Source organism: Poecilia latipinna, unplaced genomic scaffold (genome assembly GCF_001443285.1).
Source record: "Poecilia latipinna isolate Pla-1442-1.1 unplaced genomic scaffold, P_latipinna-1.0 Scaffold701, whole genome shotgun sequence".
Classification (NCBI taxonomy): domain Eukaryota; kingdom Metazoa; phylum Chordata; class Actinopteri; order Cyprinodontiformes; family Poeciliidae; genus Poecilia; species Poecilia latipinna.
Window position 1 is genome coordinate 99,826 of NW_015113317.1, and position 23,259 is coordinate 123,084.

General features: G+C 39.2%; 1 protein-coding gene and 1 long non-coding RNA gene across 2 annotated transcripts in view; one reads left to right on the forward strand and one right to left on the reverse strand.

Moving 5' to 3' along the window:
• Positions 1-2,495: 2,495 nt before the first annotated feature.
• Positions 2,496-8,096, reverse strand: LOC106955064 (uncharacterized). Its single transcript, XR_001426493.1, has 3 exons — positions 7,772-8,096; positions 4,543-4,548; positions 2,496-2,510 (listed from the first exon to the last, which is right to left on the reverse strand). It is a non-coding gene; the product is annotated as an uncharacterized LOC106955064 (long non-coding RNA).
• itga5 (integrin, alpha 5 (fibronectin receptor, alpha polypeptide)) overlaps positions 3,746-23,259 on the forward strand; it is a 52,347-nt gene continuing 32,833 nt past the window's right edge. The window contains exons 1-2 of the mRNA XM_015045019.1: positions 3,746-4,280; positions 19,112-19,242. Of these exons, the coding sequence (XP_014900505.1) occupies positions 4,072-4,280; positions 19,112-19,242 (340 nt within the window). The 5' untranslated portion in view covers positions 3,746-4,071. The remainder of the gene's footprint in view (positions 4,281-19,111; positions 19,243-23,259) is intronic.

Here is a 23,259-nt window from a genome sequence, read left to right on the forward strand (position 1 = left end):
CCTATCTAAAAATCTTATCTTTTACAGTTTAAATGAATCTCTGTGGGTTAATAGATAGCATGACAGCTGTTCAATCTGGTGGAGGGTGGAGAAGACAATGGAGAAAAACAGAAATCGGTTTAGCTGTTTCAAAACTGTTTGGCTTCCCTCTTTCACCATGAGGTCATGAGGTTTTGTAACTGAAGTGGACTCATGCAGAGCGACACTCTGCATGAACATGTGGTGCTTGAAAAAGTATTACACTGTAACTTTCTACTTTTTTCCAGTTCCAGCCAGACACTTGCAACATAATGCTTAATTTTGAAGTTAAAGGTAAATTATGAATGATTTTTTTTAAAATATTTTTAATAAATAAATATCTGTTTGTATTCAGTTCTCCAAGTGAAGAGTTGGTAGAGTTGTCTTTCATTCCAACTAGTCTTTTCTGAAATGCCTCAACCAGCTTTCTACATATACAAAGTGAAATTTAAATCTGGACTTGGATTAGACCATTCACACACGAATATGTTTTATCAAAGCCATTACTGTCAGGGTTTTTGTCCGGCATTAAATTAGATCTTCACTCCATTGTCTTTGTTTTGTATTTATTTCTATCTCCATGGAGTAGTTCACACTTATAAACAAATTATGCCAGGAAACTTCGAACTTTTTGTTATGTGGGCCAATAATATCAAGTGAAAAGTACTCGAAAATGGATAAAACTAAAATCAAGCAAAGTCATCCGATTTTTACTTTTTATCCAGCAGGAAAATCGTAGATCAAACACTTAAGAAGGATTTTGCATGTTTGCTGTGTGAAAGGAAAGACATTTAGTTTTCAAATTCTTTTGGGCTCAGTTGAACAAATTCTTATTCTCAGGTGTAAGAACAGAATTTGGGTCACTTTCTTTTAACATGCTTGCTGTAATTGCCAAGTTGGGTGCAGAAAAGTTGTTTTTTCAGAAAACTCAATGGATAAATGTGGTTCTACTTATTACAAAAGTTTGGTTGGAAAAAGATTCATGTTTTTCATTTTGTACTTAACATTTTCCATTACAAGAAAAACACATCAGTAATAATTTTTGCCGACTGAAAATAAAAAGATTATTTCGTTCTTGAAGTTGGAGTTGGTGAACCACGAAAATTCAGTCGATGGGCCACTAATGGACCCTGGACCGCACTTTGGACACCCCTGTCTTGGGCTTTCAGAAAAAGCTGCATTTATAATGGGATTAGTGACCCAAATGCTCACGGTATTAACTAATTTGTGAGGAGTAAAAGAGGCCCGTATCCTTCTTTTTCCACTTTCCAATTACCCTAAAATAAATGTAAAATTGACCTTATAAAGTGATTAAATCTGGAAAAGTTCCTGTAGTGTGAATACTTTTGCTGGGTACAGTAAATAAAAACCATCCCTGTGTGGCTGATGTAACATCATGTTCTTTTTTTCAGGGTTTGCAGGGCGTAGCACTTCTAAAAAATATCAAGCCGTGACACTGGATGGAAACTTTCCACCACAAATCAGCTTAATGGCTAAACATGATGGATCTTTCAGTCAACCACAGCTTGAACTCTTCCACAATTCATCTACAATCTGCATCTTGAGAACCTAAAAACAGAGTAAGTGAACGAGACCCCCCTCTTGGATTAGGGCTTTGAACCATCAAGTGCCCCCGACAGCTGTGGACCGGCCCCTCCAGACGCCCCGGATTTCTCCAGTCGTGCTTTTCTTTGCGCGTCCAGCCACTTGGTCGGGTTATAAATACGAGCAAAAGCTCGACGAAGAGTTCATGTTGCTGCTGCTGCTGCTGCCACACAGCCAAATTTGGCCCCTGCAGCGTCGAATCGCCGACGCTTCGTATGAATCGGTTAAACCAACAGTCACTAATTCCAGCAGGCCTGGATTGGTTTATTAAAGGTCTCGTTGGAGGGAGCACTTGTTTTCTGCAGTCTAACCACTTTCCTCCGTCTGGTGTGAGTCAGAAGCAGGAGTTAGAAATCTTCCCACACCCCCTCCCATGTTCAGCACTCGGACACATTCACAGTCACATCCACACTGTAATTACGCGGAAATACATATGGCTCACGCGCTGGCTGATAAAAGACTAATTAGTATGGAGTTGTACAGATATAACTCATTGCTTTAGGTCTTAATTTTGGAAGTGAAGTAGTAGTTGGTTCACTTTTGGCTTTGGAAATTTTTTTAAGTAAATGTTTTCCTCCCAAACTCCGGATCTCCATGAGCCTCTCTGAGTGGCTTGTTAAGTTTTATTTAGCTCATGAAAATGAGTTGAAAATGTGATTGCTTTGACCCATAGCTCTTGTCAAAATTTTGATTAAATACATATGTTGAATTTCAGGCTTGATGAAGCCATTCTATCAAACGTCCAGGAACATTTTAACTACATGTTTGATGAGATGTCTACGATGGTGTATTAGGACCATTAGATGTAAAAAAAAGAGAGGAAATCAATTTCAGAAATCTTCTAGAAGAACCAATAAAATTTCTGAGTTTGAAAAGTTGAAAATTTACTAGAAAAAACAAGGAAATCTTTAGATTGTCAGAAATTTTCTAGACAAAGCATTACAATTTCTGAGATTCAAAAGTTGATATTTTATTACTTAGGAAAATTTATGAGATTTTTCAAGCAATTTTTCAAACTTAGAAATTTCCATGTTGAAATCTTGAAATTTTCAGAGATTTATCTTAAAGTTTGAAAAATTTTTCTAGCAATTTTTTGACTTTGGAAACTCATGAATTTCCTTGTTTTCTTGAATTTTTCTGAGATTAATATTAATTAAAAAAAGATCTTTTTAGCAGTTTTATGACTTTTCAAACTGAGAAATCTCCATTTGTTTTCTTGAAATTTTGACATTAATTTAAATATTTCTGATTTTTTTCCTAGCATTTTTTGACTTTCTAAACTCAGAGCTTTCTATGTTTATTCTATAAATCTTCTGAGACTAATCTTAAAATTTCAGATTCTTTTCTAGCAAGTTTTTGACTTTACAAACTCAGAAATTTTCTTGATATTTTCTTGAAATTTTCTATGCTTTTTTTTGTTTTAAAGAAAATGTACTCCTTTTTTCTGGCTGCAATAGCCCTAATTCACTGTTGCATTTGTCTATTCATTTTAGATTTAAAATGCTGTGCAGGTGTCAGAAATGCTTTAGATATGTCCGTTTAGGCCTGGGAAACATGATCAAGTTATTATGAAGAAACCAGTTTGAGAAGGATTAGCCTCAGATTAGCTATGAGAAGATGGATAAAATCCCATATTTGCTGTTTCTGGAATACCCAGAGCAGATCATCTGGCACCACCAACCATGCAAAATCACTAAAATCTACTTTCTTCCTCATTCAAATACTCAGTTTGAATTTTAGCAAGTCCCCTTTATGCCCAACTGAGTTGCTGCTATGTGATTTGCCAATAAAGTAGCAGTAAATGGATTTACCTACAATATGAATAAAACCCCAGTAATTTTGCCTTGCATTGTGTCAATACTGTCACTTGTTTGCCGCCCTATAACAACGTTTAAGGGGCGCCTGGTCAGACATGTGACGGTGAGTTGTTGCTGGGTTGGATGAGAAGTTTCATTGACCTTTCCATCACTTATCAGGATTCGTTCTCAGGAAACAACTTTGATCTAAGAAGCTCAGGATAAGTGAAAGATAAAATCAATAGCAAAGATTGGGGATCCATTGTTCAGTCGGGTAATAATCTCCCCGGCGACACTTTGACCACCCTCGTAAAGTTTGGGTTAGTGGATCAGGAGTTATTTCTCTCTTTCTTTCTCCTCTCTTTCTAGGGAATCACAAACTCCTCCTTCTCCAAACTTTGCTGTGGGAACTCCCTGCGTGTCGTGGTGATTAGGTGAGCAGAGTGGGCGTGCGTCTGGAGAGAATCAGAGGGGGTGAAGGCGAAAGGACGCAGCTGAGGAGCTGACGGAGCATTAATGAGATCCTGCCCGGCCAGCGTCAAAGTGATGCCATTTTAAGTTACAGTTGTTCGGGATTCATCTTCGGATTAGTTAAACTGAAAGCTCGGACTGTGTTGCAACCAAACTTTAGTGGATTATTGCTGTGGTAACAATGGGCTCGAAGCGATCACGCGTAAAGACGCCGGGGACCGCAGCCTTTGTCGTCCGCTCGTCCCTCTGTATCATCGGGCTTTTGGCCACTTTCTCTCGGCCTGCGTGCGAAGCGTTCAACCTGGACGTGGAGAACCCAGCTGTTTATAGCGGACCTGAGGGGAGCTACTTCGGATATGCTGTTGACTTTTATTTGTCTGAATCTGCCAGGTGAGTGTCTTACAAATAATAATAATAAACGTACAAGAAAGTTAAAATGTGGAGTTTTGTCTTCAACTGAACTCTGTGTTGCGCACAGTCAGTGAGTGAAGTTTCCATTCAGCTCTGTTGAAGCCTTTGCCTCTAATTTCCTGTCAAAAGTAGCACAGCCAGATTTAATAAACATAATTCAGATTTAGTTTAGGCTCCAAGTTTACAACTGCGCGCATATGGGCACATGTCCTGCGCGTACCCACACCCTCACAGCGAACACAACTGACTGTAATTTAATATCTCCCGAGAAGCAGACTGGTGCCCTGATTGAATGACTCTTGGAATAAAACTAAAATGATTACAGTATGAAGGAGAGGCGAGGTCATGACAAAAAAGATACGAACCTGAATGAGGAACCATTTATCTTAAAGTCTGTCAGAGGGATAATCTTATTATCCAACAGAGTGAAATTAGTTTTTGACCTTTTAATCTTAATTACATTCAGTAATCCGGTTCTCCGTGATGCTTCTTGGCTCAGAGGAGATGTGATCCCTGTGGCACTCGGCATGCAGTGACTGTCTCAGCATTCTTCCTGAAAGGGTTTTGGCATCAGTCATTTTTGGAATTTCAACTCTTGCATACATGCCTGTGGTCATATCTAATACCCCAGTGGTCTGTGGATAGCATGAAATGGATGGGTTGGGGGGGACAAATTGTAATTTCAGTGGGTGTCTATGCATCTGAATCACTATCTTGCATAGGGAAACCTTGAATGTTGTTTTGAGTTATTATTAACAAAAGTTTCACTCAGACATGCAGACTTGCTGAGTGCTGTGTAACCAGCCGGCATGCTGGGATTGGAGAAAGGGCTTTGTGGCGTGTGGGCCGCCAGCATCAGCTTCGGTTTCCCTGTTTCTCCTCCCCAATTCTCAGGACGGCAGACCCTAAGACATGTGGGAGACTCCACCTCCGCATCTCCCCTACTTATCTCTTTAAAACCCTCTTCCTAGTGGTGCTAATTTTTCTTCCTGGGAAACGAGGGCCGTAGGAGGACGGTATGATTTAAGAGGTGACAGTTGTTTGCATAAAGCTTTCCCCTCTCCCTCATCCTGCTCCTTACTCCCTCTTATGCTGATGTCATTCTGCAGGGCTTTTTAATTCATCCATCGCCCAGACCTCCCCCCACTGTCTAGCCCCTCTCCTCATCACTTCCAGCCCCAGACACACTAGACGTCATTTTACCGATGACTTAATCTTAACTTTCTTACAGTTGAATCATCACACTTAAATGGAATATATCATTGCTTTTACAACTTTTCGCCTGTCAGCGGGTGTTTAGGCCTGTAGCTCGCAGTAGTTTTATTCATTTCCAGAGCTTTGTTCAGAGAATGTAGATGAAGTAGAACAGAGGGATGGCGTTCAGTACTTTTACTCACCAAAAGTAGTGAAGAAAGTCTCCACTTTCTGAGTTCATAAACAAAATATTTCATTGGCTATTTCTTCAGCAAAGAGGAGAAAATCAAGAGAAATGTCAGAGAACTCTGACATTTTGAAGACGTTCCTCCAAACAATTCAACAGAGTAAACCAACTTTATATTATGATTATGACATTTCTCCATAATTCAATTCAATTCCAAAATACTTTTGGATTCCAAAGGGAAATTAAGTTAATTTTTTTTTTTTTTTTTACCTTTTTACACTCTAAATGTTATTTCAAGGACACTGTCTGTTATTCTACTCAAATTATGTCAGCCTATCTTGGCCCAAAAACAATTACTTCAAGCCAAAGGTTGGGAAGAACATTAGAACTTCATTTGGTTTAGATGCAAACAAAAAAGTCTAAGTTGAAGCTAACTGTTGCAACTTCACATGAAAAATTATATTTAGGAAAAAGTAATTTATTTAACCTAATGCTGCTGTGTGACGTTGGGTCCTGGCAGGCTACACTTAAAACTACTTCAAAAGAAATCATTTTCTAAACTTTATGCTCACAAACAACACTTGCAGCCACCTTAGTGGTCGATGGCCACACATCTGCTCATCATTTTCTTTCTAGAACTATCATTGTTTTGGTCAGTAAAATGGTCTTTTGTATCATTACTGTGAGAGATTTCCAAATGGTGTTTATACAAACGCATCCTCCATATAATTTCAGTTAAATGTCTATTATAGAATTTTGTTGTAATAAATTAAGAATCGTGATTTTACTTAAACTTTTACAAAAAGAAGATGGATGCATTTTCTTCAATAAGATGTTATTTGTGGAAAACAACATAAAAACTATTTTCAAAATAAAATAAAAAATACTGAAGTATAAATAAAGTGATTCTGTTGTGTAAATTGAATGTAATTATTTCATAAATAGATAAAACCAGCTTTTGTTTGTATATCTATTAGTAACGGGCATTTTTTGTGAAAAATGTCTTGAAAGAATTTAGATTTATCGTTTCGGCTATAAATTCCAATTGATGATGTTCGAAAACCCTATAAACAGACTGTACTGTCAGAGTTATTTATACTGTTTCCCCTACTGTTGGTTCCATTAGAGCATCAATATGAAAATATGAGGACCTCATGTGGAGCTTTGACTGCAGGAACATGCAGTTGCCTAAAAAAGTCTGAAAAGAAGTTGTAAATACTTTTTTAGTATTACATTAAATACCAAAACATATTGTCATAAGATCTATATTGTAGTGTTTTAGTTGGTTCTTTACCGTTTTAACCAAAGTTTCTTCATTATTGTCTGAAGAGCCACTTGTGGCCCCGGAGCCTCAGGCTGAAGACCCCAGGTATAAACATGAGTAATGTTCTAACACAGAAATTTCCTACAGCTCATTGCCCTGTAATTTTCCTTTCAGTGATATGCATTCACAAGTCAAACAAACAAAAAAGTCTTAGAAGGCAGATTTAAGTCAGTGACTCATTCCTTTATCTGCAAACCACAGATATCTGCCACTTTTCATCCACAGTTTTTCCAAGGTTTACTCATCAAAACGTATCAGACGTGAAGTGCGTTGCTTTTATCTCATCTCTCACCGACACATCATCTACACCCACGCTTTGGAGAAGTGTGGAGTGGGGGAGTAGCTGTGAAGCCACAGAGGTCAGTTCAGGGTTGCAGAAAAAGTTTCTTTGTGCCAGGGGAAGTTTCTATAAACCCAGTTATGTTGATTAAATTATTGTGCCTTTTTAAAAACGTATTTAATTCAAGTTGCTCTAGCAAAGTGGTTTTCAAAGTTTTTATAACCGCTCCCACCGCTGTAAATACTAATCAACTCTGAATCCTCTGTCTTTTGAGTTATTTCTATTTGAAGCAACAGTTAATGTGCTTGAAACAACTCTTCTAAAGTTAATTAACTTTAAGGCTGGACAATAAAAGATGAGTTTTGATCATTGTTGATTTGTTTTTGTATTAAATATCTGACATGCCTTTCTTCTTTTATCCAGTTTTCACTGCACGCCGTTTTATTTTTAAGCAGTTAAAGAGCCAAAGTGTCGGAATCCTAAACTGCTGCTGCGTCAGTTACTCACCAAGTCGTTGCTAGGTAACCAAAGTGAGAGTGAGTTGCTAGGTAACCAGAGAGTGAGTCAGTTAGTTGATTCCAGAAGCCTTACTTAGCTGGCTGTGAGAGGTTGAGCAGCTAAAGACTTTCCTCTGCCTACATCTCCCAGAATGCCGTGCAGCTCTGGATCAGAGTTCATTGAATACTCTATATTGAACACTGAATATTCTATCAAACATATTATGAATTGATATTGACCATGTCTCTATTGCAATATATGTTGTTGTTGATTTATTATCCAGCTCTTTGATAACAAAATTTATTTTGAGTACCAAAGACAACGAGTAGAAATAATCGTACTTGTGCTGCGGTCTGAGATCCTTGCAATTGGCAAAATCTGTGTAAGAAACAAGAAGGATAGCAGATGTAGATGTGAAAAGAAGAAGGAAAACACTTCTCCCTCCATAAATACTTAGAGACAAAGGGTTGCTTTCTCCAGCTCTGATGCTAATTTTTGATAACAAGTTTATATATGTGGGTCTGTCATGCCCTTCAGCCTGAGTCATGAAATTGAATTTGGACACTGATAGTTGGCCCACCATGGTGGAACGCCTGAGGATAGCTTCGGTGAACTGTGTGTTACAGGCCTGGTCAAATACACAAAGGGGAAAAGAGCAGCAAGATACTTTCTGTTGACTTCATACATTTCTATCTAAGAAAAACCAAAAGTCTTACCATAAGCATTTTTCTCTATAATTGCTATTAAGGAATTGATAGTGAGTGACTGACCTGGTTTTGTACGTCGGTCTGTTTTTAATCATATCTAATTGTAATTTATTTAATTCTATATTATTTTCAGAAAAGATGAGTGATATTGTGGATTCTTGTGGAACACTTATGAGAATATATGATCCCAAAGTAGAGCACCAATCAAACTCTTGATGGGGTCTTGCAGATAATTATGAGCATAATACATATTTTTACAGTGCGAGCACTTAAAAAAATCTTTTGTCAGTGTTTTTATTACTAATATTGGTATGGTAAGGAAATGTGGCTTCAAGAACACATTGTGTGACATCCACTAACAAGAGGTCACAGAGTTACTGCACAACGTCATGGCTACAAATTTATCTGTTTACATCTATGGAGATGGAAGAGGGAAGGGAAAAATAGCAAAGTTTGGGTATTAAATGGTAGGAATTAGCCAAGGGGCAATTTGAAACTGAAGCAGATACCATGACTATTGTAAACAGAGCTCTGACTGACCACATTTGGAACTTCGAGAGGTTACCCTCTCAAATAGGATTAGAATTGAGCTAATATTGACTTTGGATCAAGGACTCCCTTGGCTGCTAAATCTGCTGCCATTTTTCTTGTCGTTTTTAAAGCCTTTCTTTTTGCAACATCGACTCCAACTTTGTTATTGTTTTCTCTGGTGTCTCTTTCTTTGGGTCTTTTTCTAAATCGAACCAGTGGATGTTTCAGCTGCAGGAGCACAGCTTGTATATTTGGGTTGCCAAGCTTTTCTTCATCCAGGTCCTTGATGCGTGCAGACAAAGAAAGCCTTTGTCTGATGGCTGAAATTGTTTACCGTTTTCTTTTGGAGGAGGTCTTTCAATGACTGTTTGTGCCTAATACTTACTAGCCTTCTAATATGCAGCTGAAATGTTCTTTATTGAACATTATGTGCATCCATTGGCAACAGGCTGGTGGTTGGGAACATTTTGTGTGTTTTAATAATGCTTTAAGAGTTTCTATATTACAGTATGTGGTTTTTTCACTTAAAAAGATGTCAGTTTAGTTGATGATGTGCTTAAAGGGCATCTGAATCTTCTGCTGCTTTGCTTGGGGAATGCCCAGTTATATGATTTGGCTGTGGGTTGGGGTCTTCCTGACTCATGCTTTGCTGGATTAAATCTGTGTCTGCCTGTGGGGCTGGTTTGTTTTAACTCTGGCCTCCTGCTCTCACACAAATGACTCACATCACTGGTAATCTGATGAAGGGCTATCCTTTATATGGCAACCAGTACAGTGCATGACGTCAGCCTGTGTGTAGTCAGCAAAGTTAAGAAAGAAGGCTTTTAAAAATGACATGTGGGTTTGTGTTTCTCTGTGCAGTGCGTTGCAAAAGAGTTCAAACCCACTGAACTTTTCACATTTTGACACTTTAGAGCAGAGGTTCCCAAACTGTGTGGCGCGCCCCCTAGGGGGGCGCCGTGCCATTGCAGCGGGGGCGCGGGAAGCCGTCTGGATGAAAAAATACATGAATGCTCTATGCACTGGGTTTTTACCTTAGAATGGCCAACTCTCTGTTATTCCTATATCAATTTGATACAGTAGAGGCTTCCACACTTCCCATATCTGTGTCCTCTGTCACTTTTATCAGCAGTTAAAACTGTTTAATCCGTTGTTAACATGTCGTAACCTGTTTTTCCGAGCCGCATTTAAACGCAACATGAGCGCTACGATGCTCGCGCTGGGTTTACACCTGTGAAGGAGACCTGCTGCTGCTGTGCAGAGCTGCTCAGGTGTGTTAGAATCATGGCAGCAAAACGCAAAGAACTTTTCACAGTTTTTCCCCCAAACTAACCGACTGAGTTGAGTCAAGCTGTTGAATGCTGGTAATGTTAGCTAAAAGATGACTAGCTAATATCAATGCCTCACCTTAAGCTTAACAAGTAGCCTGTAGGCTACCGATGTTGTTGTCTATATTCAGCTATGTACATTCATTTCCCCCCCAAAAAAGTCGATTCCCCCTCCCTCACACCCGTTCTTAGAGACAGGGAGTCTCTAAGAATCCTTCCCCCCCCACTCACAGCGTCGTTCAACCAGACAGCCATTTGCAATCCATAGTGGGGGCCCAGAAAAAGTTTGGGAACCACTGCTTTAGAGCAATAAACTTTAAGGAATTCTGGTAAGAAGTAAGAGAAAATGGTGTTTATTGAATGGCCTTTGGCTGCAATTGTGGCTTCAGTCATAATTTTTCCCCCTTGCTTTTGGCAAAAAAACCCCCAAAACTCAATGTCAGTCAGTTTATATGGAATGCATCTGATAACAGGAATTTTCAAGTATTTCTGATTTCCAGTTGCTTTTTAGTTGCTTTCATGGCTGGAAGGTGAACCTTCAGTCCAGCCACATTACTGCTTTCAACTCCATTCGTCATTGCTATCTTCCACACTGCTTATGGAAAACCTCAAAAAAGACTTCTAGTGTTTTTAGCAGTTTTCGCCATGCACAACGTATTCTACCTGATACTATGCGACTCTATGCAGCAGCTCTAGAATTACCACTGACCTCTTGGCTGCTGACTATCACTTTCATTGTCCAGCTTCTCGGTTTAGGTAGATGACCAAGTCTTGGTAGGTTTGCAGTTGGGAAATACTCTTAAAACTACCCATTAATAAACAGCTGCCTCTCCACTCAACGAGTACATCTTTTCACATTGATGCATTTTGGTAATATGTAAAAACTGCTTTGATTTGATTAATAAGATAATATTTAACCACACAAATATCATCTTAAAGGTTTTATTGGCCCTATGGAGTGTATTGTGGTCCTGTTTTGGGCCTTGAGTTTGACACATGTTCTCTACATTTACTTCAGAGGTATCAGAGCAAGAGAGGTGCAGAATACAACACCTTCCCAACCTTTATTTGTAATTCTTTTCAGAGCTACATATAATTATCCTTCCATGTCACTACTTTGTGTTTTATGTTATGATCTAAAATCCTAATGCAATGCATCAGGACTGAAGTTTGCAGTCATGTTGTGGCAAATTGCTCAAGAGTTCAAGAGGTGTGAATACTTTTGCAGGGAGCTGTTTGTGTGGGAAGGGCCTGAAGTTCTGGATTGGGTTGGACATTGGCCCTCAGACAGCTGCAACCCCCTTCACCACCATTTTTCCCTTTAGACAACAGCTTCTCTATCCCGAGGTGAGAGCATTGGACCCCCTGATGTGGCCATTGTGGAGAGGTGTGAACCACCAGGCTGTTAAACCCCCTGCAGGAGAACCTGGAGGAGGGGAGGATTGGGTGGTAATTGCTGCTGAGGGGGGTTGGAAACTTTGTCTTCCCTATGACTACAAGACATTCTGATGTTTTACAAAAGTAACAAGATGGCTTACATTTCTTACGTGCCTCTTTTGAAATATGTTCGCAGCTGTGACTTGGCAGGAAGTGAGCTAATTGCTCCTCGATGAAAGATTCTGAGTGGAAAAAAAACAAAAAACTAAAGATAGCTAAATCTTTTTGGTGTGAACTTGCTAATTCATTTAACAGATTGGAGACTCCACAACCTGCTGAGTTGTGTGAAAGTTTGAACAGTTATTTCAAATTTTGTCTGGAAGTTGTCAGATTGTTCCTGCGCGACAATAAACAGCAGGGTGTGCATGCCTTAGATAGCACCGCTAGTAATTTCCAGGCCACCTGTTGCTTAACTGCATTATCCTTCTGAGAATACTGAGGAAACTAGGTTTCTTTTTTGCTCTGATCTGGGTTCAGATCCTCCACATAGTGGACTGTTTATCTTATCAGCGTTGAATCAGCTTCTTTGTAAGTCCGTCCTTGGCTGTAGGAAGGTCTATACGTTTTTGGACACATCTTGCCCCAGGCTTTCAAGGGAACATGCAGATCTCTTTTATGTTGCTGTTGTGGCTCAAAATTCCAGCTCCATGTGACGGTGAATGAAAAATGTGGCTGCAGTTCAGCACAGTAGACGGTCTGTAGTCAGCACACGCCATCCCAGCAGACACTGCTTCTCTCATCATCTCCGTGCTCCTGTACTTTAGTGTAGGCGTGTGTGTATGTGAGGGGACGACCGTCCATATGGCAGAATAAGGACTCGCACGGCTTCTGTCTGGCCTTGGCTCTGAGAGGAGGACACGAGGCCGCTCATATGGCTCCATGCTGTCTAGAACAAGTCATCATGCACTTCTTGAGTTTCTTTTGTCAGTCATTCAGCTGATCTCAGTCTGAGTTAGTCATGCTCTAAATAATCAATAGCAGAAATAGACAAGCTGGTTATGGATTTGTCATCTCAAGTTTTCGTAATGCTTTGATCTGATGTTACTTGATTTTAACATCAGATTAAAAATGAAAAAAAAAATAGCAAAATTCTCATTTTGCACATTTTTAAACTCCCATTTGGGTCTTTACTGCTGCTAAAAACAGTTGAAGTGATTAAAAAAACACCTAAATGTTTTTTTGGCAATAAGATAATGTTTTTTGGAAAAGGAGCCATTAAAAAAATTACATCATATTCCACTGCTTTGTGGAATGTGACTGCCTAGCAACCTCCACCTAGCAACCACAGTGGAGGTTGCTAGGCGTTACCTAGCAACCACAGTGGAGTTCCATCACATTTGGTCAGCTGATTTTACCGCTATATGCGCTACACATTCGCTACTTGATCAGAGAAGGGTTTTGTTGTTGGTTTACCATTCAGAAACCACTTGCAGCATCCTTGATGGTTGTGCAGGAGGATCCACTTCTGCTTTTCAAAGATGTACGGTTGTATAATTGCACATTTGCTCAATAAAGCATAATGGGTAACCTTTAACAGCTGTAATTTACAGCATTCAATATATTTTATCTGGCTTTCCTGCTGTAAACCATCAACAACTAGATAGCTTCCCTCAGCCATAACTGCAACACACTTAAAAAAAGAACATTTGTCAATAAAAAAAGGAACAAAAATACAATAAAAAGGGGAAATAAAAGATGGAATGAATGACATAAAGTAACTAAACGTAATTTAGGACCTTGGAAAGCTATGGAAAATCTCACATTTTCTAAACTGTCTTTACAGATTAGCGTAGTCGACATCACTAGCTGCAAAAAGCGGACTTCATGTGTGTTTCCTGACTGACGCCTTTACAGTAACCATCTGATTCCAAAAAGTTGCCAATATTTCGAAATAAATCCCATTTAAGAACAGACACACAGAATTTGAAGTTAAATAAGATTCAAACTCGCCTGGGAATGGCACGTTTACTGACCGGAGAAGATGTTTGATTTATTATTGGTTAAATTGTTTGCTTATTTTTCGTTCAGCTGTTTCCTTTTTCAGAGGTCGCCGCAGCGATTCATCGTCCTCCATCTGACTGTCTTCTACTTCCTCTGTCCTCCATCCACCTCCATGTCCTCTCTAGTTGTGTCCATATATCTCCTCTTTGTCTTTTTCCTGGCAGCTGCGTCTCGAACATCTCAGTCTAACTTTATCTCCCCATCGCTCAACCTGTGCTGACCTCATTCTTAATCCTGTCCAACCTCAGCACCTTCAGACACTCCTGTGTTTTTTTCCAGTGCCTCTGTCTCCAGCCCATACAAGCTGGTCTTACTACTGTCTTGTAAATCTTTCCTTAAGCATTTTCTGCCAGTCTTTTATCACAAATTGCTCCTGAAACTTGTATCCCTCCGTTCCATCCTGTCCGGACTCTCTTCTTCACCTCTTCATCACACTTTCCTGTTTTCCTGGACGGTCGATGCTGTAAATACTTGAAGTCCCTCTCTTCCAGCTGGCTTCGTCTCATTCACAGACATGCACTCTGTCTTACTACAGCCGACTCTCATTCCTCCAGCTGTTCTCTCTTTTTTTCTTAATATATTGCATAAATTACTCCAATACAGGTCTGGGCAATAAATTGTGAAAAACCAAAAAAATTGTATTGATCAATTGATTTTGATTTTGGTTTTTGAAGATTTAATTTGTTCTTCACCAATGCACTCTTTGGGTTTCCATTGGGCTATCAGCTTCTATTTATTTGGACCTTTGTTTTAGGTCAACTATACAATTTAGTATTTTTAACTTTTAATGAGAAAAATTAAAATGTAATTTTGAGCATCTTGTAAAGTTTATGCTTTGGTACGCATTTTACAGATAATATTTAAAAGAAATACTTAATCTTTCAAAACATCAGTAACAAATTATTAATTGTGTGTATTACTGTGTCTATTTTGAAGAAACAAAAACGTTTTTCTCATTAAGAGAACTTTTTTATCGTAACAAACACAATTTCGTTTGGTAAAATTGCGTCTTTTTTCTGCTCCAATATTCCTTCATGCAACTCACAGAAGAGATGACTGAAATTAAAGCCACTTTTCCAATATTTTCTGTCATTTCTCTATTAAAAAAAAAAAATAAAAATTGACTATTGTATCTGGTATGAAAAAATTCAGAGATCTTTTCTTTTCAAGTCGCATCACCCAGTCTAGTATATTCAGGAAAAAAAGTTGGTATATTGGGAAGAAAATATTATATTGTCTAATATGTAGATATATTAGATAAAAAAATATTTTAAAAATTAAAGGAAAAAACTAACAGGACAACAGAAAATCAAGGGTTAAAATACTTTCTCCTGTTTAACACAATCAGTCTTTTATCTACAGTAAAAAAAGAAAAATGACCAGAACGTTGGTTATTTTTATGTTTCCACCTAAAAATAAGCCAAAAAGCGCTGGTGACAGACCTGGTCTCCAAGCAGGACTTCGGTTCTCGTCATTTCTCCGCTTGATGACTCGGGAGCAGGAACCTGGCTCGGATCAGGTCTCTGCACTTCCCTTGTTTTTGCTGATATGGAGCCACTCCATTTCTTAAGTAAGCGCTGATAGCTCAGTGCAAGTCCCACGAGTCGCAGGCCACATTTTATTAAGGTGATGGTGAGTTTTGAAGGCCACGAGCGCTTTCACCACCCGCCCGCTTCCTTCACACATGTGCCACAGCATTTGTTAAGCCTTGTTTATGGCTGCAGATGGTGACTCCTGCCGACACTGGAAGGCCTAACAAATGTGATTTAGATTCTTTCCCCCCTTAGTTCTCCCTTAAAGCTGTTATAATGGTGTTGAAGTGACATCAGCCTTTGCAGCTGGGTGGAAGACAATTAAATGTGGAATGGAAAGGGGGTGCTGGTCTCGAATAGGAGGGTGTATGGAATTTGCCTGTTGACAACCTCAGCCTGTAGCCTCATCATAAACCGTATTAGCCATGGCTGCACACAATAATGTCACATCAGTGAGTTCCAGCACTTTGCATCAGCCTTAATTTTGCAACCCCACATAAAATAGTGGTTACAGTCTGGCAATTACAGTGTGGGAAGACTTTTTTTTTTTTTTTGTAGAATATCACCAGATTGCTTGACCCTTTAATGAGACAGCTACAGTCAAGTTGTTTACACATTCCTGACTTGCATTCAGAATTATTTACAGTAGCTTAATGAATGCTTAATTGTTAGTTGGGTGGTGGAGATCATTAGCGGCCTCTGGGTGATGGCTGATAAAACGGATAAAGCTGCAAATTCTTTTCATCTTTTGCCACTTTGCTACCAGAACATTGCTCGGATATCTAGACTCTCTAAAAGGGTAATTAGTTGGATTTGGAGACTAAATTGAAATTAAAATCCTTGCACGCGAGTAAACAGAGTAGCTTATCTCCATAGTTTGCAATGCATTCCTCTAAACAGATTGCTTTTCAAATGCATGCTGAGCGACGTCTGCCTGAACGGGTTTCTTTTGTCCAACCTGACCGTCGGCACTGCAGGATCAACTCGTGTGAGTAGGGCTTGTCCCCACACCTAATTGAATAATTTTACATGCCAGTCTCAAGACCCTTTCTCCCACAAAGGAATTTGTAATGCAGAATGCCAGCGGTTTATTAAATGCAAGCAACACAAAAGCCAAAGTTTAAGCTCACAACAATCAGAAAAGGTATGCTGGGTGGGAGAACGTTTGAAAAAGTTAGATCCTCTCCAGATAAGGGCCCATTAAGTGCTAATTCAACCTCATTTGCAGAACTTTCAGATTGATATCAGTCTTACATCTGCATGTATGCAGCAAAGGAAGCAAAATAAGCATTCATCAACTCCAAACTTTCTGGTTGATGCATGATATACTTTTTGGTATTTTGATGTTTTTTCTCTGTTTATCTAATTTAACACAAAATGTTTTGACTTGTAATGTCCACTGACCTGTTATTATGAGTTGCATAGTTGTGCTGTTTGCTCTAGTAAACTCTCTAAAGGCTGCATGAAACAGAGTTTGTGTGATTGTATGTTTTCCTTAAATAGATTTGGGTGGTTTGCAGGTGACATGTGTAAATACTTTTTCTGAAATTTCAATAAAAAAATTTAAAGATGGTTTAAAATATATTCCACTACTTTATGGTTTGCAATCATTTAGGAACGCGTGTCAAACTTGAGGCCCGGGGGCCAAATCTGGCTCGCCGTTGCTTTTTATGTGACCCTCCACGCTACAAGCTACATCAAAAGTTCTGTTTTTCACAAATTTGCACTCAAAACGAACCAATCTCCAATTTTTCAGATTTTACTGCAAATGTTCTCAAATTGGTCAAAGACATTGAGCTGCATAAGCCTTACTTGATGTCAAGTTATAGTCCGTGTTCGATACGGCGAGTAATAAAAAGTCACATTTAACATTATATATTAGTTATCATAAACATTCCTTACAAACATTCCTAAATTGTCAGTGTAAAGTTACAGCTATCTATTGATATTTTAACAGTTTAATTGGTTTTATCAAAAATATTCTGGCACAACCGGCCCTTTAAATGCATTTAAAGGGCCGGTTTAAATGCATCCAGATTTTTGATGCAGCCCAAAATGAAAATGAGTTTGACACGCCTGTTGTAGAAAAACCAAATGCAACAGTTACAGCTGCTAGCTTGTTGGGGTGTGTCTCCACCAGCTTTGCACATCTAGTACTTCATTTTCCCCAGTGTCATTGGACTGAGAACATTATTAGACAATATCCCAGAGATTACGAAAGGTTTTCTTCCTGGATTGTTCTGTATTTATCGATCTTTTGTTTGTGTTTTGCTACAATCACCATACTCTTGGCTTGGACTGAATATTAATGATGCTGTTTTCTAACAGCACATTGAGCAGCTGTATTTAGACTTGAATAAAGTTATTTATTGCTAATTAGGTGATTTTTAAAGATGGATTGCTCTGGATTTTATTCAGTGACATTAGAGAAAGTTTAAGGATGTTCCGTTCTCATTTGGCATCATATTTATGCACTACTCTTTGTTGGTTTGTCACATAAAATAAATCCCAAAACACATTGAAGTGTGTAGCTTTAATAAAATGTGAAAAGAGCTTGCTGTAATTCAGAGCTGGGCAACTCCACTGGGATGCATAGTGGTTATAAATAAAGTAATTTGTTTCTTTTTTCTTGCTCAGTACAAAAATAGGATTTCCTGCTTCACATGTTGCTCCGTCATTGTTCTGTAGTTTCTGCTTTTCCCCCCAAAGGTCGTCTCTTCAAAACCATTAAGTTAGAAATGCTTAATGGCAGTCTGGCCTCCTTGTTGGACTATTCATATAACCTTGTACAATTGTTTTGTAATGGTTTCAGTGGGATTAGTATTGGTGAATTATTGAGCAGAGTTTTCATGCTGTTTCATTCAGATGAGTGTTGCCCTTGGGGAGAGGATGCTAAGTTTAGCCAAAACGTAAACGTTTGTATACTATTGGAGGATCCAGAGCAGGAATGGGTGGGCTCTTCCTGTTTTTAAGCACCCTAGACATTGTCTGGTCCCAGTGGTCCTTTCCCTCTGCTGCCCACATGGAAACAACTGTAACTGGGTCTGGTACTTGTTGGGTCAAGTGTATTTGTGATGAGGTCAGGGCTGAAGTATCCACTTAAGACATATTATCTGTACTTCTTTGTTCACTTTTATCCTTGCACAAATCTCGACTGAATCCATTAACATGTCATCACTAACTTTTCTTAATCACTCTTACCTCTGAAGTCCGTCCAGGTTGGTTATTACTCCTGGGCTCACCTCTAAGTCCCACTATTCTCTCAGTATGTTGAAGTGGTTGGTTCTTCTCTTCGTACGGTAGAACTGAAAGGATACAGTCGTTTAGCATCCCAGCTGTAGAAACAAGAGTGTGACTCCACTTAGCGTGTCTGCTCCCTTGTTTTCCTATTGAATCATGCCCCCCAGGAGAATGTGTGACCATGCAAGTGTTTCTCCTTGTGCATCTGACAAAGTGTGAGGGAAGTTAATGTGAGCGTCACATGTGCACATGTGATAGCAACAGTTTCCATCGCATCAACCGGGTGAGATATGCAAAAACAGAGCTGCAACCTGTTAAAATGTTCTGCATGTGAGGGGAAAAAAAACACCAATCTGTGAGTAGTAAAATGTGCAAGCTGTTTTCAGTGGATATGCCTGAAGGGGCGACTGTAAATAGACACCAGACTGAGAGCAGCAGAGCTGAATAATGGCTTAATGTCACATTTATAATGGTTGGGATTTGTTAGTTTTAACGTTTAAACCAAGAAAAAGAGGAAAAACTTCCAATGTGTTTCTCTGCCTCCCTCACAGTGCGAGTGTGGTTATTGGAGCCCCGAAGGCCAACACGAGCCAGACGAACATTACTGAGGGAGGGTCTGTGTTCTACTGTCCGTGGAGCGTTGGCCAATCGAACTGTCACACCATTGAATTCGATCCAGAAGGTAAGATTTATGACTGCTACACATGCAAGAACCACGTTTAATGTACAGTCGTTCAGCAGGAGAGTTTTATACATGAGGATGTAATGAAACTCATCTGGTTCTTCTTAGGCTATAAACTGATTCAAGTCTAACCTCAAGTTTACAAAAGGACACAATAGTTTCCCCTTTGTCAATGTGTAACAAACAAAGATGAAGTTGAAATGGAAAAGCTATGTGTGATAAAGAAAGCACAACCCTCAGCGAAGCAGCTTCTGAGACGGCAGTAACTATTTCTCTACAACTTTGGCTCGATTTGACATGTTAGCTGGGAAATCTTGACTCACTCTTTAGTTCAAAGTTTTCCAGATAATCATTCTTGCACAACTCTTTAAAGATCCCAACCAAACGCTTAAATCTGGTTGTTGTCCGGGCTTTGACTGGACCACTGCAGCATCTTGATTCTTATCCTTTTCCACCAGTCTGGTGGTTTTTCTGCTGCAGTTTGCCACATATGGTCGACTCAGGAGTTCTTGGTCTCTCAGTGGTAGATTGACCCCTAGCCAAACACCTCCACTTGTAGTCCAAAGGGACATTTTTTCCAGAAGTGTTGTGGTTTATTCATTTGTGAGTTTGCAAGCCGTTAAAACGCAATACTTGTTTTTTTGTCCCAGGGCAAGATTTTCCACATGGAGCACCGCTGCACCAATTAGAGCCCTGACCAGCTAATTCCAATCTTTGCACATTCCAACTTTTCTTTTAAGACCTACAAATAACAGCAAAATACTTTTTTCTCTGTGCATTTTGCTTCATTTTGTAGTTTCAATGCCCCATTTTTAGTGTAGTTAGTGCAGACTTAATTAAATGTGAAATTTCTGAAAAGCTGCTCAAATCACAATTCTTCTCAGACAGAATTTGACTTGTTAAAAGGATAAAGTGAAGAATATTTGTTACGTTACATATGTAAAGGTGGTGTTCCTGTTTAAAGCCAGCACTGTGCAGGGATGCTGCAAAACAGCTGCTGTAAAGTTTATTTTTTATTCAAGGATTTAAATGTTTGACCTTACTTTTGTCTAATGAATAAGGAAGGAATTATTTTTAATCTGTGGTGTGCTTTCGTTTACTTGAGGTTAGATATAATCTCCACATCATTGTTCTTGTTTCCTGGTATACAAAACCCTTGGTTGTAGTATTTGAGAAAATTAATTAAGAAATATATTTTTAAATTGCATAGAAATTTCACTTCTTTGGAAAATGAACACTGGAGATTATCTGAACTTTTCTGACATTTCTCTTCACTCTTTCGGTCGTCAGATCATCTCCTCTGTATGCCAATCTCTCACTCCACTAAACTTTGCTGTCTTTATTTGTTCCTAATGTCTGATTGTCTTGTGTTTATGGTGTTTGTAGTATCTGCAAACACTACAATGGGGTGCTGAAAAGTGCTTTCTGTGCAATGCTTCCTCCTTCCTTCAGGTCATGTTTGTGTCGTCTTGCGCGATGATTTAAACTGAGATAAGCAACCAGTAAACAAGTGGAACAAAGAAAGAAATATCCTGTTTGTAAGACGGGGGAAGCTGGCAGACACCACAAGGTTCCTGCTCAGTCAAAATTAGGTTAAGTGGTTGGGCACAACTTGAGGAAGTCCAGGAGGTTGTCGAATGACTGGATTCATGTTTCACTTTGTTGACAGAGTCTCCATCAGCTCCTTTTTCCACAACTTGGGAAAACAAAGAAAGCATGAAACCTCTAAAATGGCAGCTGCTGCATCAAACTCGGGCTGTTTTCTTAGAAATATCATTCACTTAGCATAAAGTATTACAGGGAGTAAAATTCCTCTTTCATAGGTTGAAAAAAAAATCTTTTACTGAATGCCCCAGGACTTTTCCAGTTCTCCTTGCATGTGCATCCATGGGTGCTGGCCAAAGACCACAGGGAGTGATGTCATGCTCAAGCAGGGGGGCCTCAGAGTCGGGGTCGGTCCCCTGGGCTGTCGGAGTCTCCTTCATATTTTCAAAAGACTTTGAAGGAGCAGATTACACTCCCAGAGCCAGCTCTAACATCTGGATCATTGCATGAACTGTCGTACAGCGTTCAGTACATGGATATCTGCATGGAAATGTGTCTATGACAAACAGCTGTTACACTTATGACATCCTCTGCTGCTACTCATTCATTGCAGCTTTCACTGCACTGTCTTTGTTAGCAATGGCTGTGAACATTGAGCGATTTTGTGGCCAGTTTTTCCAATTTTTGTAAAGCTTTGGCTTGCCAATTCCACGCTTAGTCAGTTCTGGGTTCTGTTTAAAATGATAATAAACAGGAACATATTCAAAACATATTTTAGGATTTCTGCCAAGAAGCAGCATGAGTTGTGAGTTGCATCTTGTTAGCAATTAGCCTGGTTAGCGAGGTTAGCATTACTAAAGCAGGAGTCTTACAGAGTTTGAACTCTTGCCTTCACTCTAGGATTCCCAAAAGGCTGCAGATATTTCCAAATCTAGCATGTTTAATGATGCTCAACAGAATACATAAGAGAAACTTTGTCTTCCTGTTATTTGGTTAAAGTCTTGCGCTCTCTCACTCTCTCACAGCTTGAATTAACCACAGCTATGTGTTGGCATGAACCGACATGTCATAAATAACTTATGCGCTTCCTATGTCTTACAGTTTTACCTCTCTGACATTAAAAATATCCGACTTTGAATTTTTCCCCCACAGTATCAACTTCCTTATTGAAGTGTGACATTTTCACTTACATGTGTTGAGTTCACTCATGCAAAAACACAAGATTTACCAATTTTGTCAACTTTCTAATTCAATCTTAGTTCACTTGAAATAATACAAAGCTAACTTTCAAGTGACTTTTTAGTAGGATATGGGAGCTTGTTTTAAATCAGTAGTTCTTTAATATTGGATTAAAAAGGAGAAGCTCCACTGGCAGATTATTTCTCTTATAACAAGATATTTTTTTGATCATATAAGTGAAATAATCTGCTAGTGGAACTTATACTTTTTTAATCAATATTAAGGAATTATTTACTTAAACCAAGCTCCTATATGTTGCTAAAAAGTTACTTGAAAGTTAGTTTTATGTTATCTAAAGTGAAGTATTTGAATTAGAAAGTAGACGAAAATACTTGGTGAGATTTTGTGTTTTTGCAGTGCAATAAAACATTTGACTCAGTAAGTTGATAATTGGCCCATTTCTGCATGTATTTCTGCAATTAATTTTAAAATGTCTCCCTTTGTCTGTCCTGTGTCTTTAAAAAAATATTGCTGGAGGTTCCTGTCTACCTTAGTGTGTTTGAGCTCTGACCTACAGGCCACAGAGCCTCTTAATTAGCCCAACTAATTGGGTCAAAGTGGTCCGAAGCTCCCACCCATTCACTTCCTCTTCCATGGAGATAAGAGCCTGTCCGTGAATCTGTGAGAAGAGGGGACTGAGGGCAGAAGAGGGGTTGTTAGAGGGTAAATACAGGATTGGAGGGAGGGGATAGAGGGAGAAACCAGAGCCCCCCGCTCTGGTCCGTCCACTTCCCCTTCTCTTGGTACTCCCACAGGGCCAGCTGATGTGTTGAGTGAATTTGACCATTTGTCTTCCACCTCACTGACAAACACAGAAATACACACCCTTACAACGAGAGGCTCTAACTCCCCTAATGGCTCTATCCACTCACAAACAGCTCAAAGTGGAGTATGAATGTATAGACGCGCTCCAGACCCCCTGAGTCCTGCGCCGGTCCTGGGAGAGACTGGGCCTGGCACCATGTCACATCAGCACACTACATTAACCAGCCTCACATAAACAATGAAGGAGATGTTCTGATCAGATGACAATGGTTTGTGTCCAGGCGTAGGTGGGTCTGAGGATATTATACTAAGATAAGTTTGTGTAAAACTAAGAGAAGTCCAACAATTACTTCTACCGCTGCTTAAAAAATGATAAGTTAATCATGGTACAGCCTTTAGTTTAGAGATAATCGCAGTAGAGATTTCTTGTAGTTAGAAATTTGTCCAAAGAGCCAAATTTGACTTACT